Below are 15,863 nucleotides of genomic sequence, written 5' to 3' on the forward strand. Positions count from 1 at the left end.
CCTTTTCCCCCACTCCCCTCCCCCGTCGAATCCTCCAATCAGCTGTATCTAGGGCTAGGAGAGGAGTTCTTCTTCCATGTATCATATCTCCTTTCTCATAAAATAGAAAAAAAAACAGAACTGTTGACACACACGGAAATAAAAAGAACAAATAAAACTCCGTAAACCGAAAGTCAAGTCAAAGGCAAATGCCTAAATGCCATAGTAAAAGACAATTAAACAAACAAGAGCCCGTGCGCCGTCGTCTCCGTCGCTCCGTCGTAAAAAGTGTAGAAAGAGAGGGAGAAAAGGAGAAAAGACAGAGACATTTTACTGTTTTACCGTTGATCCATATCTCCCGACGACCGACGATGCGACGACCGACGACCGACGTCCGAATGCACTGCCCGCCCTAATGCAGGGCCCTATGCAAATGCAAAACGTAACCGTAAGGACAGCGGGAGAATGAGGGAATGCGGGAAAGAGCAGGTATCAGGGCACGATCGGGGCAGAGCAACAGTTACACACGAGTCTTATCTGCGTTCGTCATCTCTTAATCAAAATTTAAACAGTAGAAACAGGCGACAATGTCTCATAAAATAGAAGCAACAAAAACAAATAAAAAAAAATAAATAAACTAGAAATGCAGTATGGAGAGAGTGCTGGAGGGCTGACCAGGTAGGGGCGTCGTAAAAACATATTTGAAATGAAATTAGTTAAACATTTAGGTGTCAAGAGTAAACAGTGCGACGTACAGGCAGTGCCCAAGGGGCGGATGGCAGAGGGGCGGACGGGCGGACGGGTGGACGGGCGGTGTGAGGACACAGGAGCGGAATCGCTGTCGGCTGTCGGCTATCGCTGTCATTGCTGTCGTTTTCAGTTCATAAAATGTGTGTGTTTTTATGATCTTTGACCAGAAAGAGAAAAATACAATCTACTGCCACACCCCCGCCCACCCCTCGAGAATGAAGTCTTAATGAATAGGAGTCGACTGCCTCCCCCGACCTCCTGCCTCCTGCCACCTGCCACCTACCGCCTGCCGCCTACCACCTGTTGGCAGGAGTTTTGGGAAAATTGTTTTACCCCACGACTCAGACGACTCAGTCGACTCAGACGATTCAGGCCACGATTCTTGGTGGAGAAATGGCCTTCTCCGGAGTGCATTTTATTGTAATTTATAATTTGATTGCCCGATCTTTGGGTTTTACGAATGGAAATCACGGGGGGAATGGCTTTAATGATCGTGTGGTGGAATGGCAGCTCGATTTCACCTACATTTTAATTTAATTTGCTTTCCACTTGAATGGCAGTCCGAGTGCGGGAGTGCCGGAGTGCGGGAGTGCCGGAGTGCGGCAGTGCGGTAGTTGGCGGAGTACTAGTTAGAGCCATTAAATGGATAGTTTAAGACCTGCATTCGGATGCCTAATGGAGGCCTGTTAGATGGCTGGATGGATGCCATGATCCAGGCATTAAAATTGCAAGCTAATTAAATTTACCTCGAATTTGAGGTATACAGAATTGGAGCCTTGGAGCCCTGGTGCCCTGGTGCTTTGTGGCTAGAATGTGGCTATAAAATAGAGAAATACATTTCTCCCTAATTTTATATTCGGCCACCCACTCAAACCGTTCCGTTCCATTCCGTTCCATTCCCCCGAGACGGCCGCACAGCACACTTTCCCAGGGAAAATTTAATGCCAACTGGCGCTCATAATTATCCGCCGGCATGGATTTTCAATTAGGCGAAATTTATATGCGTTTCGTCCCGTTAGTAAATTTCAAAATTTTCACTTGATTTTCACACTATAAATACTTGTACGCCCCCGTACCCGGCCCCGCCCCAGCCACGAAGCAGTATCGTTTGCCGCCTTTTCGATGCGAAATTTCACAAGTTTTTCATTTACATATGTGTGTGTGTAGTTTTCCCCCGTCGGCCCCCCCGGCCTCCACTGTCATTTGCTAATGAGGCGAAAAAATTGATTTTTGAACAAAATAGGGGAATGGCAATGGAATGGAATGGTGTGCTGTGGCGGCTGTTTATGGTTTGTGGCATGAAAACTGAGTCTAAAATTTCCTTTGATGTCTCCCCCAAAAGAAGAGACAATGTTTGTCTGCCGCTGACGTTTGTTGCCTCCTCCTTTGATCTTCTTGTGGCAGGCGGCAGGGGGCAGGCGGCATGCAGCAGGCAGAGCCCCAAAGGCAGACGCAGACACAAGACACAGACTCTGAGTCGGCGCGGAGTCGAATATCGTTTCGAAAAAATAATTAGTAAACGAATGAAGCGAAATTAAACAACATAAATCGTGATTAAAAGAGTGCCAACTATTTTAATCAGCATTCCCATTAGATCTTCCCCCCAACCCCCCAACACTGAAACGGGGGAGGCCCGCATCTTGCGAAGAGCCTCTGTGTGTGGTCTTCCCCCCAGGCCAGGGATCGGCTTGCTTTAATTGATTAAAACAAAAAGAAAAGAACAAAAACGAAAAAACGGGGGGGCCCGAGAAGCCATCGAGAAGGAGGAATGACGAGCGATGCTGCTGCCACAATAAAAATGCAAGCAGAATGTAAACAAAAAAGTGAAAAATATTATGGAAACACACACACACACAAACAGAAAGAAATCATAATTCTGTTGCACTTTGCTGTCGATCTTTTTGTTTATCTTTTTACCACATAAAAAGCCACAGAAGGAAAACGTTGGAAACGAAGCAGAAATAATGGTAAATTCCATGAAAATAGCAAATAAGTTTTCTCACTTCTTCGCTCTGACAGGAGGGAGGAGGCGGGGTGGGGGAGGAGGTTGAGGAGGGGAAGGCTGTGTGTTTTGTTTGCCTTTTTATGGGCTGCTTCAGGCCACAGTGCGTTTCCCTGCTGCCGCTGCCGCTGTCGCTGCCGTCGCAACAATTATACGAGTCACAGAGCACACAAAAGCACCAGCAGCAAAAACCGAGAAAAACCAGAAGGAAAACCTAGAAAAATCCATCTACTCATTTCCGCTTACAGATTTGAATATTTCTGAATGCGAAAAAAACACACACAAGAAAACAAAAAAACAAAAAACCGAATCACATTGCTTGCGGTTTTAGCATAAATTTCATAATCATAATCTTCAGATTAGTCATGTATTTGAATGGGCCCCTGCCCCGCGTCCCCCGCCCCACAAAAGGGGAAGCGCTAACGAGCCATGGGTTCTTCTCTATGGAATCCCCCATGGAAGCCCATGAGTCAATGGTCAGCGAAGGCGATGATAAACGAAGCGGAAAATGTAGGAAAATTTGCTCGGAGGAAGATTGATCGTAAGATCTCTTACCCAAGACTCTGATGGAGTGCTGAAGGAACTGACGGACTGAAGAGCATTCCGGGCAGTAGAAAACTATTCCCCAATTCACAGAGATTTTTTCTATGATTTGAAAAGAAATATCTGTAGCATGGGGAAAGCACACATAACTTTTCAAATGGCATTTAGCGTAGCATAAATCAGGCCATAAATAATTTCGTCTACGATTGTGAAAGTATTTGTGGCGTGGCAAGGACAATGCCAGAGGAGTCCCCGAAGAAGCGGCAACTTAAATAAATTTATTTGGAATTTATTCCGCCACAGCAATAAAAAATATCGAAAAGTAGGCAGCAGAAAGGAAGGAAGTAACCCCTGCCCCCGCTCCTGCCCCTGCCACTGCCACAGCAGCTGCTTTTGTGTGGCACCGACTGCCCCTCTCCATCTCTTGATTGTTCCCCTGGACATACTCGTATTTGTTGCTGCCATAAAACAGCCGCACAAAAGTCAGACACGAGTCCTTTTTTTGTTGGGTCTTCAAGACCTTTCCTATTTTTTTATTGCGAGCATTGTGTGTGCCACAAATTGTTGTAAATATTGGCAGAAAATAGGAACTGTTACCCTTTATATTCCGTTATTATGGGGTGTCATAGAGGAGCATAAATTATACAGAATATGCTGTGGAAATTATCAGGCGGTTAACTTAATCCCACGGCCATAAAGCATAAAAGTAATATATGCGGGCGCTACGTGTCGAGTGGCCAAACGGGGGCTTTGGGGATTACCACAGGCGCAGGGCCATCCAAAGCGAGGGGGGAATATGCCAACCTATTATTGAAATGGTTCTATAACTTGGGAAGAGTTTCCAGATAGTGCAATGATACGATTACGAGGGAGCTCTTTGCTCTGATTCATTCGTAAATGTCTCTATTCGTACACCTTCCCCAATCATCCAATAGGCCAGGGCCCAACCCCTAACGAGCTGTGGGACACCGATTCATAATAAAGACATTTAGGCGGTGGGGGGGGGGATTTGGTGGGTCGAAAATGGTATGCATTGTATTTTTGTGTGAGTTTTGTTTGAGAATGGGAATGGGAATGGGAATTGGCAGAGAGCGTGGGGAATATTTATATTTTCCCAGAAATATGTGTCGCTTGAAACCTCTTTTTCTACCTCTCTTGCCCCTGCCCCTGCTCTTGCCCCTGCCCATGCCCCTGCCCCTGTTCTTGCCCCTGCTCTGGCCTGGCATTTTCTGTGTTGTCGAATTTTGCATGCCATTTGATTAATTGCCATGCAAATTATGGTGTAAATATAATAACATTTTATTCAGCTGTCAATTGTGTGGCAGAGAGCGAGACAAACGAAACAAAGCAAGGCCTAGACATGGGCACGACATGCAAAAACTCAATTTAGAGCCACAGACAGAATCAGAGGTAGAGCCCCCAGAGACCCAGAGCCCCAGAGTCGCGGAGTCGCGGGGCCGCCGAGGTAGAGACCCCACCAAACCCCTGAGATGAAGCGAAGTGAATGGCAATTCGCTGCAGTCTCCAGGAGGCACGACTTTTTCCTGCCTGCCCCATTCTGCGGTACGGCTGCGCATTCGAGGGTATCTCCAGAGCCGAAACGAACCGCACCGCACCGCACGGCAGAACAAAGCAACAAAGCGGCTCCGCTGCTAAGCTCCACCAAAATTAAGACATTAGTCAAATTTTTTGTGCTAAAACATTTTTTTTTTGTTTTTCTCAGAGCCCGGCCCCTGCTAATCCCTTGGCCGAAAGGCAGCCCGCAGGTACTTCCATGGAAGAGAGTCCATGGGAGTCCCTTGGCCAGTTCCCTGTCCAGTGGAGTGGCGAGTGTTGCAAATTAGTTGACACGTCGTTTTGGGGCACACACACACACACACACACACACACACACAGGAAACAACCACAGCAGACATTTGGCGCGACAAAGAGACGCCTCTCTCTGGACGCGGATAGAGTCGGCATGAATAAAGTCATTTCCATTCCATTCCTGGATTCCATATGATGCATGCCGCATGCCGCACTATGCCCCCCCTCGTCTGGGGTGCTCCGCTCTCTGCTCTATAATTAGCCTCTAATAACGCAAGGGGCACCCATCGCCAGGCCTGAACCGAGCAGAACCTGGGGCTTCGTTTTGGCCCGCAGTTGGGTATTTTTCATGTTTTTTTTTTCGTTTTCGTTTTTTTTCGGACTGTTTCCACTACGACTATAATGACTTCCAATTTGCCCTGAAAAGCGATTCCTGGAAATCAAATACTCGCAAACGGCTAAATGCCATGCCATATTCCATATCCCACATCCCCCCTCACCACCCCTCACCACCCCCCCCATACCATGTGGAGTCCATGTATGCCGCCCGATGCTCATGTGGATGGATGGATGGATGGATGGATGGATGGATGGTGGCTCCATGCGGTCATTTGGCATTCACTTTGTGTTTTATGATTACTTGATTTTGGATATGGATTAAGGGGCGGGGGCGGGGGCGGCGGCGGGTTGGGGGTGCCTTATGCAGAGACATTCTCGAGGGTGTTTTTGCTTGGGAAAGTCGGGGGAAATTTGCATTTAAGGAAATTAAATGAAGCAAGTTTTTAATGAGAGACGGTTTTCCCTTGAATTTCCTTGCGTTTTCCTGGTGATTTCAAGGATCTAATGAAAGGGTTCTATGGAATTCCGTTTCCCCTGAGCAGCACTTGGGAATGGGTTCTGGCTTCATTTTCCTTCGCTTTTCAGCTATTATTTCTACTCTTTCTCTGCAATGTCTTTCTATTTTCTTAATTAACAAATCAAAGTGATGTTTTCTAAAATCTTTCAGGCAATCAGTTTCCAACAAGAGATGATTTCCCTTTGTTTTTCTCCTTTTTCTCCCTTTTATCCGATTTTCCTATTAATATAAATGCAATTGAATCGAATGACGTTTGAGACTTTGGTTTCCTTGGATTGCCTCTGTACATTTCACGAATCAAATGGAAGATTTCTTGGGCAAAAATCAATTCCTAATGACAGGGCCTGGCTTTTCCATATATTTCCTTCCGTTTTCCGTTTTCCTTGCTTCCTTTCCTGCGAGTGGGTACTGCCTGGGTTCTCAGATTAAATTAAAGAGTTCTCTGATTCTCCGACTCTCTCTCTCTGTGGCAAAGCATCCTCTATCGTATCTGCCATCGCTTCTGCCTGCAGCACGCCCACTGCTTTATATTTTCATAAACTTTTCCTCATCTAAGGAGACGCCTCCGCCTCGGCGACTCCTCAGCGACTCCTCAGCGACTGGGGGACTGGCGGGGTTTCCTTTTACAAGCGCAGAGACAAATGACTGGCGATGTGGCAGGGCGATAGTGCAGCAGCAGCAGCCGCAGCCGCAGCCGCAGAAGGAGGTTGCATCTGGAAGGGGAACCAACGCCTAAGAGCTGCCACAAAGAGTTATGTGCAGAAATTAAATTTGCAAATGCTGCAAAGGGAAACGGGGAACGGGGGAATGGGGAAGGGCGCTCCCTGCTCTGCCGAAAAGCAATCGCGAGGCATGCAACACACGCCCCAAACATCAGTTTGATAAATTGATATCAGCGATCGATGCACACACACACACACGCACACACACACACACACAGGGATGGGGATGGGGACGAGGACGAGGCTGTTGTGCGCCCCCAAAGATTATTGTCTTTTTTAATTGAAAAAAACGTTTCAGGGGGTATCTAGAGAGGGGATCTGCTGCCTCCCCCCCTCGCTTCCACTTACCGATCGAACCATCCAGTGAGTAGGCATTCCGCTGCCATGCCCACGTGCATAGATCACAGGTGGTCAAGCCATCAGCGGCTACGCTTTCATCCAGAAACGGAGGACGCGGCGGTGGCGGCACAAAGTGTCCATTCCACAGACCATTCTCGCTGGCATCGAACGCCAGCGGGGAGTCGAAGGTGTCCACCTCGATGGCGTTGGCCCACCAGTCGTCGTCTAAGGGATTGTATCCACCAGCCCCAGCCCCGGCCCCGGCCCCGGCCCCGGTCCCAGCCCCACCAGCGATGGATCCGACTCCATCTGGCTGGGGCGTTGGCGGCATTGGTGGCGGCGCCGGCAGCTGGCTCTCCGCCAGCGAGTCCAAGCGGGAATTGGGGAACACGGAGCGCATCGTGGTGGTGCCGGCAGCGGCGGCAGCGGCAGCAGCAGCATCCTGGTAAATGTCCGCGCCGCCAGCAGCGGGCAGACGTTGAAACATTTTATATGTACGCCTCAAGCGGAGAGAAGACGTGGCCTCAGACGGATCTCCTCATGGATCGGCTCTCTGCTGCACACTCTGCAAAGGAGGGGAGGCGGAAAACCAACCAAAAAATTATTAATAAATATTGGCAAATATTGTCAAATTTGTTGGCCCCAAAAAGAAAAACCTGCTGCGAGTGGCGGGGCTGGTGGGACTGGGGCAACTTTAACTCTTTTTTGAAAGTTGTTTTGCCTGCCACATTGCTGGTGGTGGAATATCCTTATATGTACTCCATACACCCGACCTCATAAACTATGGACACCCCCAACCAAAAGACCTATGTATAAATGATACGGGTTCCACCCCAATTAATAATTCCACAATAAAGACTTTAAATTGCCTCGCGATCAACATTGTTTGGGGCGTGGCAGATGGCTATGGCTGTGGCTATGGCTGTGGCTCTGACTATGCAAACAGTGTCGCCTTTGGGTGGAGACAGGTTTTCACCCAAAAATTAGCCTCCCCCTGGCCACGCCCCGCGTCGACACACATTAATCAGCCAAAAAAAGAAAAGCCACAAGGCGGGTGCACGGCTGACACTAATGAAGTTTCCCAACAAGATTACAGAAATATGATAAACACAAAATGGCAAAAAATAACAAAAAATAACAAAAAATAGCATGAAATAAATCAGCATTAAAAGAGCTGCTTCTGGCTTCTGTGCTGGCATTTTTTTGTTTACATTACGCCTCGAATGCGCGATAAGCGGTGCAATGAATGCACAGAAAAGGCGACAATATTTCGCACGACAAGTCGCAATTTGCTGTTCTCTTTCGCGCGCTCTCTCTCTGCATTTCGATCGTGTCATCTACGCTCCTCGCACTGGAATCCACACTCTTGCAGTTCCTTCTTTTCGTTTGCTCCTCTCTCTCTTCAATTTTTCAGTAGCAACAACAACAAGCCGGCGACAATCGGCTCTTGCCTACGAACTACGGGAGCTTTATTTATTCTATTTATTGAGATAAGCTTTGTGCTTGTTGCATTGCTGTCGCGAAATTCCTTTTTGAGAAGCTTTTGTTTGCCAGGTGCCGGTGCGACTGCCGCTCTCGGGCATGGCTCTGCTTATCTGCTATCGTACGAATGAACTAACTAACGGGACTCTGACTTTGCTGCGTTGATTCTTGGCTTTTATTTTGTTTAATTTACTTCTTGCTCTACCTCTGGCACAGTCGACTTGTCAGCTATTACTTAGCAAACTCCCACAAATAAATCAACATTAAACGAGTACTGACCAGAACACTCGCATTTGTAGTTCAATGGGTCAGCGTTACAGCGCTGGAAACCAAAAAACAAAAAAAAAAACCAAAAAAAAAGTGAAACTCCAGCGGCAGACAAATGTGCTAATCAGAGATTCGGCCATCGGCAGCAGACCCACAGATCATCTGAACAGAAATTATATATCTTTTCACTGTGATTTATAAGCCGGCAATTACAACCTCTGATCGTCTGATCGCCCATTATGCAAAAAAAAAAAAAAAAAAAAAACAGAGAAGAAAAAACCCATTCAAACAATGGAAACTTTGAAAGAAAATAGTGAATAAATACGAGAGAAAAAAAAGAAATACCGAAATACTGAAATACCAAAATCATTTATCATAATCATTGTGATTGATTCGTTGAGAAAAAAAATCAAAAATATCACAAGTGAATGAATAACAACAACAACAATTTTTATGATATACGAGTACCAGTACTGAGTGCCGAGTACCGAGTGCCGAGAGTATCGTTTCAAAAGGCCGACGGGCTGGATTTGACCGCTGCCGCTGCCGCTGCCGCTGCCGCTGCCACAGATTCCGATTCAGATTCAGATTCGCGCTCATCAGGCGTATAAACGGGGCAACAATTGTTTGGGGGTTTTGTTGTTGTATCACGTCTTTAGCTCACGTTTTGCTCCATTGAATAACTCACTCACTCATTCGGCGGCCTTTCGGCCACCAGCATGATCAAGAAATTGTTTTATTCGGCCACTGACCGACGGGAGTAGCAATTGAGCAGCCCACGGACCAGACCCCACACCGTATCGAATCGTAGGGGGGCGGCAAAAGGGTCTCCAGGGGTCGGATATCGCAAATATACATACATACATACATACATACACATGTACATATACAGTATTCGTACTGTAGGTCTCTGTTGCGGTCAATGCGTTTGAAACTTTCGAATATTATCAATCATGCAGACATTTTTACGCCCGATTTGTTGTCATGAGACCTTTAAGCAGTTCGCCTTTTTTTTTTGTTTTACATTTTTATGATTTAATGCACGAATTGTGTTCCAGATGTTGTTGTTCTTTTTTTTTATTTTTTGGGCAGCAAAACTCTAAAATTAGAAACAACATCAAAGCAAATTGTTTTCAAGAACTCCCCAAAGAGACAGAAAGACGGAAAGAGAGAGTGGGTTATGGGAGAGCACTTTCGGGGAATACTACTGTTTATTGGGCGAGTCGGAATCCCTGGAGAAGATGATGAATCTTTATGAAGCACATCTTTACGATGGGTGTAATTTGTGGGGGAAAAGTGATTATACGCTTATACGCTTTGTCTTCTATTGAATTTGAAACTACATACATATATGATTTATATTTGTTCTAGTATGTTTAGGGAATTTTTCATTGTTTTTCATTGTATCCATTATGGATTCTGGTACTTTTCTTAAGTATTTTCCGTGGTATTTATGTAGAAATGATTCTTGAACTTTTTCGAGTAATAATGGATATTTTCGTAGTAACTGCGGTATTTCTTCTGGTATTATTCTGGGATCCAAACAATCTTCAAGCGGACTATCTATCATCTATCATACCTTCTCTGATTCCAATTCCATTTCCATTTCCCTCTCTCTAAGCCAATAATCTCTGTAACATTTCCTTGATTAAGTTGTTTCCTTTTCGTTTATAAATAACTATTGCTCAAAGCATATTTATTTTTATCACATGTGTTTTTTGGCCACCTTCGATATTAATCACGCCGCATGAGCCATGCTTTCAGCAGACAATGGAGCCATATGCTGCCCCATCATCTTGGGGATCTTGAGGCCATCTCCTCGACCTGCGGCAATAAAAAAAGAGATTTTGCTCGTTCTTTTTTGTTCGTGTTGAACGGTTGACCAAGTTTTCACTTTTTTTTCGTAACGCGTTGGTTGTGCGTTAGTCAAGTGGCTTAATTTATATTTATACGAGTACGAGGCACACATTCGCACAGAGCCAGCCGCAAAGACACGAACATTAAGCGTACGAAACTGGCGAACTTGTGGAAGAGTTATGACTCTGACCCACAACAGGCCGCAGAAACTGTGCCTCAAGACTGTGCCACAGACTGTCTGTGGAATGAGACTGCAGACAGCGGACTGGCGGACTGCTGGACTGTCGGACTGTCGGAATGGAAACTGGAACTTGGACTCTGGCCATAATAACAATTTAGGCTTGTTTCCCGTCTCGGGCGGCAATTTTTCACATTAATTACAAATTACAGATTTATTAGGTATGAGACTCGCACAGCCCCTGGGCCACGCCCTCTCTTCTGGGGTATCTCAGTGTGTTCTGTGGGTCCATGAACAAGTCAACATGTTGCACAGCTTCCCCTGAACCTGTCTGCAAATGAAATTCCAGACAACTCTACGCAACAGCAGCTCTGGGCTCTGGGCACTGGGCTCTCAGGTCTCGGTTCTCGGTTCTCGACTCTCGGGACAAAAAAGGAACTAAAAACGTTGGCTAAAATATTAATGAGTGTTGTAATTTGTTGCATTGTAATAAATTAATTTTATGCGCCGCCGCTGCAGTGCTGCTGCAGCACACTCGTGAGAGTGCAACCATTTGCATACACTCGTACTCGCAGTCGTACTCGTATGAGAGTGCCACAAAGCACTTGCAACGGTGCCGACGAAGCTGCAGCCAAGTTCTTCTGGCCACACGCTACACACACAGGAGTGTTTGCTGCATGCAGCAGACACTTGAAACGTACTTGCCACTCGGACTGATTATAGTCAATTCGTTGAATTGGACCACCAAGTGGCTAGTCGTTCGTTGGTTCGTTCCTTAGTTCGGTCTGTCGGTCCGTCAGTCGGCCGGTCCGCTGATTCGCTTGAATCCATCGTCCGTCCAGCTACAACTCGAAGTCATCATCAGCCCGCTCTGAGCCGCTCTGAGCCTCGCCCCTGAGCCCATGAGCCGCTCTTAGCCGCTCTGAGCCGCCGGAGTCAGTGAGCTGTTGCGGCAAGCGGCCAGTCATCGTCCAGCGGTGTCTCGGGCAGGCATCAGATGCAACGAGGCACAGTGGTTTAAGCGTGGAATATTTTCGAGTAAGAGGAGTCGCCGCTTAAAGACTTTCATCAACTATTTCGGCTAATCATCGCCTAAGATGATTGCTTATAAGTTAAATAAAAAACGAAATTGCAACTATTATATTCATTTATAGTATTGTCTTATAATATTCGATGGATTAAAAGCAGCAAATCCTGAATGGAAGGGGTAGAATCTTAGTGCTACTGCCAGTAAACCTTCTCTTTATAGAGAAGGAAGTCCCTTACAAGAAGCATCGTGCGACGCAAAGAATCGTTGATGATCGACCATGAGGATCAGCATGCAGCCCATAACTGGGGATCAATTAGGACGTTAGGATTCCAGGCCTACTGATGAACTCCAAAAGGGATCTATGGCATCGGCAACCCTGACATTTTGGGGTTCAATTTAGTAGTATTTCCTAGTATTTGTCTTGTTTCTTATGGTTTTATTCTGAAATTTGTCTAGTATATGTCTGGTATTTTTAATTTCTTTCTTTATTATTTTTAGTACTTTATGTGGTATTTTATCTAGTAATTATCTCGTTTTTCGAATAATTTCCTGTGTATTTATAGTATTTTTCTGCTGATTTTAATAATATTTCATAGTATTTTTTATAGTATTGTTCAGGTATTTATTTTTGGTATTTTGTGGTATTATTTCTAATATTTTCCTGATCTCATGGACACTAACTGCCCCTACAAACGTCAAGCAAACATGCGTCTATCCACCATGCATAATGCAGTATTTTTGTGCTTATACTATCATGACACATGCCCCATAACATTCCCTACTAATCCCCGTCTATTATATTGTACGACCACTGTCGTATGGAACCACTGTTTCTCTGAGCAATTGAGCGACAATCCAAACTTGAATGGCGCATCGCATGATTGTGAGGCGCGTCTGGTGGCTCTAGTGGTGCCACTACCACTACCACTACCACTGCCACTACCACTGCCACTACCACTACCACTACCACTCGTAAACCCACCCTATGGACTATGACTCTCACCTATAGATGGCCTTACACCCATTACGAGTCCCAACAACAGCAACCACTTCAAAGATGGCCACAAGAGTAGCATCTTACTTATTTTGTGCTTCGATGGCGGGCCCGTTGCTTGATTTTACCCTACAAGGGGCACCTGGAGGCGGAGGGAGGCGGAAGGAGGAGGGCTGCGGGCTGCGGGCCGCGGAGTAGGGGCCACAGCAATGAAGAGCCACATAATGAAAAGAGTGTGTGAAGAATTTTAAATTCAAAATTGCATGAAAAGTCGTGAGTCGCAAATAGCTTGTTGCTGTTGCCTGTTGCTGTTGCCTGTTGCTGTTGCTCTTGCTGCTGCCTTGGCAGACAGATATCCTACTCATCACTTGAGAAAATGAAAAAACAATCATAAACAGCAGGCAGCAACCGAACCGAACCGAGCCGAACCGAACCGCCAACATCTACAGCTCTACAGCTCTACAACAATGCCTCTTCGAGTGTGTACAAAGTAAAATCCACTTGAAAACCAACAAAAAAGCCACAGAGAAAAGGCTATTTTCAATGATTGGAGGCTTTGGATACCCTTCAATCGATTGTAGCTATGGAATATATTAATTTGATTGAAACGGATGATTGGATCGTCTATGGAAATAAGAGTTTCTTAATTGTTATTTCTACGAAAACTATGTGATTTTGGGGATCCCATTCTCAAGGGCCAAGGCCTTAGATAGATCAGCTGTTTCGATGGCAGATTTCTGATCCGTCCGTTCCATTCGGAACGGTATTTGTTGACCTTTCAGGCGACTTTTCCTTCGAATGATTCATTTTATGGTATTCCATTACCATAATCATTTCGTTCTGCCAGAAATGCCCTCTTCCTAGTGTTCCCAAGCTGCGTCCATAGTCGTAAAGCCCCCTGTGGAAAGGGTATCAAAAAGACATGAAATAATAAAAGCAGCGTCCGAACAGCAGACAATCCGCTGGGTTGCCGTTGCCGTTGCCCCTTTTGTACCTTTCTTTTTCTTTCCTGCCACTACACCTGTTCCCAGATCGCATATTCTAGGGAAAAAGGGTGGTGGCACCCATGGGGGAGGGCCCTAGGGGCGGGGGGAAGGGGCAAGGGGGAAAGGGGCCGACTGGAGGCAGAGACTTAATAAAGTTATTATAATTTAAGCGATTTGATTATGTGCTTGGGTTTAGTGTTTAAAATACCAATGCAGAAAGGCGCCTTTGGGGGCATGTTTTGCTGCTCCCCTCTCCCCTCTCCCTGTACCGCCCTTCCTCCTCACCCACTGTGTGCCACCATTTTGTACCCTTCAGAGCGGGGGAGTGCTGTGTGTGTGGGGGAGGGTAATCTTTGTGATTGGTTGCGATTTGCCTTTAATTTTGTTGCTTTGGTAAGTGTTGCATGCACCACGACGATGCTGTGTTGTTGTTGTTGTTGCTGCTGCCGCTCTCATGTTGCATGCATCTCCCGTTGGCAAAATGTGCAGCCATGTTAACTTGCAACAAGCAAATCCATTTCCCTGCCGCATGCCTCACTGAATCACTCGAGTGAGTGGTGGAGTCGGCTCCAAGTGCTAGAGGAGTCATAGATGCAGCCGTAGATGGAGCACTTCTTTGCGGGGGTGCCTCTGAGGTCTTTATTAGAGAGTGGAGTGGAGCGGAGTGGAGCGGAGCCGAGTCGAGTAGATTGGTTGCTTGCAACAAACTGGAATTGCAATTTGACTTCGATTTATAAACACACACATGCTACATGCTGCATGCTGCATGCCACATCATACCCGTAGTACGATTGTGGCACACTGTGAAGCACTCCACAGATGATGATTTTGGTTTGCATGAGGCATCAGGAAATTAATTGGTTGTGTCATGTACTCGTACGTTGCACGTTGCTGGGAGCTCGGAGCTCGGGGCTGGGCGTTGGGAGATTCTAAACAACAATTGCTGATTATTCATGGGAGATGCCATCCCGAGATGCAAGATGGAAACCAACTGATTGCAGGGACTCCAAATGAAGTCATTAAAGGCAAGGATTCATCATTAAATACTCTATGTGCAGTGGCTTTAACTCATTTTGTGGCATTTTCAGACCTACTCCTACTCCTTAGGGTTTAGAACTTAGTCTAGCTTTAAATCATTCAATGATACTTGTCATCATCGTAATTGACTCTTTGCTCATCAGAAACTGGCTGTTGATCATCATTACCTAAGTTTTTTATACCAAAACCTTACGTTTTTTCACCATTATACAATTTTATTCATTCCAATCTTACTTTTCACTTCCTTCTACCAGAGCACCCTATTTGTATCATCTTTTACATGTTTTAATCACACGAAACTTTAGTTTTTTAATCATATTTCATAACTAATCAATGTAACCTCACCTTTGATCATCCAAACTTCACTTTGGATTGAACGAAACGCCGTTTATGGTTCTATCTTCATCATAGGCCCTTCAAAGGCCTTCTCATTATGATTTCAATAGCATTTTCCTTCCACAAAACCTTCACTTTCCCTCCAAAAACTTCACTTTCAAACGAACATCTCTCTGAACCGAATCGAAGCACATTCTTCCATCCTTCATCTCTCGAAGATAAAGGCACACTTTCGATGCCACTAGAAACCCACAAAACGAAGGGGAAAAGCGAAATGAAAATGTGCACCAAAAGGTGACAATTACTTTCAATTTTCCGCCAGGAAAAAAAGTGAAGAAAATGTTCATCTCGAATCTCGGTTTCGGTTTCGCTGTCGATGCAAAGCAGCTTCACTGGCGGAGGCATGCCTCCTGCTGCATCTCCTTCATTTTCTGCTGCCGCTGCTGCTGCCACATCGGCTACAGTTTCTCCTGTGTGGAGAATAGCGAAAATATTTCTTGCCACAGTCACAATTTTCTGAACTCTTGCCCTTTATGTCGAGCATTTTGCCGTTGTGCCGCAGGCAGCACACTCCGCCACACTCCAGAGACTCTGCCACACGATTGCACCGTGGAGAGCACCGTGCAGCAGCCTCGGCAGCCAGAAAGTGCAACTTGAAACTTGCAACTTGATCGGCGAGCGGTGCGGAGCGGTGC

The 15,863-nt window shown here is 45.9% G+C and overlaps 1 protein-coding gene across 1 annotated transcript in view; it reads right to left on the reverse strand.

Annotated features, from left to right (window-relative positions):
- Positions 1-15,863, reverse strand: part of LOC108152169 — a 70,634-nt gene that overhangs the window by 20,906 nt on the left and 33,865 nt on the right. Inside the window, exon 3 of the mRNA XM_033386703.1 lies at positions 7,010-7,565. Coding sequence (XP_033242594.1) covers positions 7,010-7,487 — 478 coding nt within the window. The 5' untranslated portion in view covers positions 7,488-7,565. The remainder of the gene's footprint in view (positions 1-7,009; positions 7,566-15,863) is intronic.

This window comes from Drosophila miranda, chromosome XR, assembly GCF_003369915.1.
Source record: "Drosophila miranda strain MSH22 chromosome XR, D.miranda_PacBio2.1, whole genome shotgun sequence".
Taxonomy (NCBI): Eukaryota; Metazoa; Arthropoda; class Insecta; order Diptera; family Drosophilidae; genus Drosophila; species Drosophila miranda.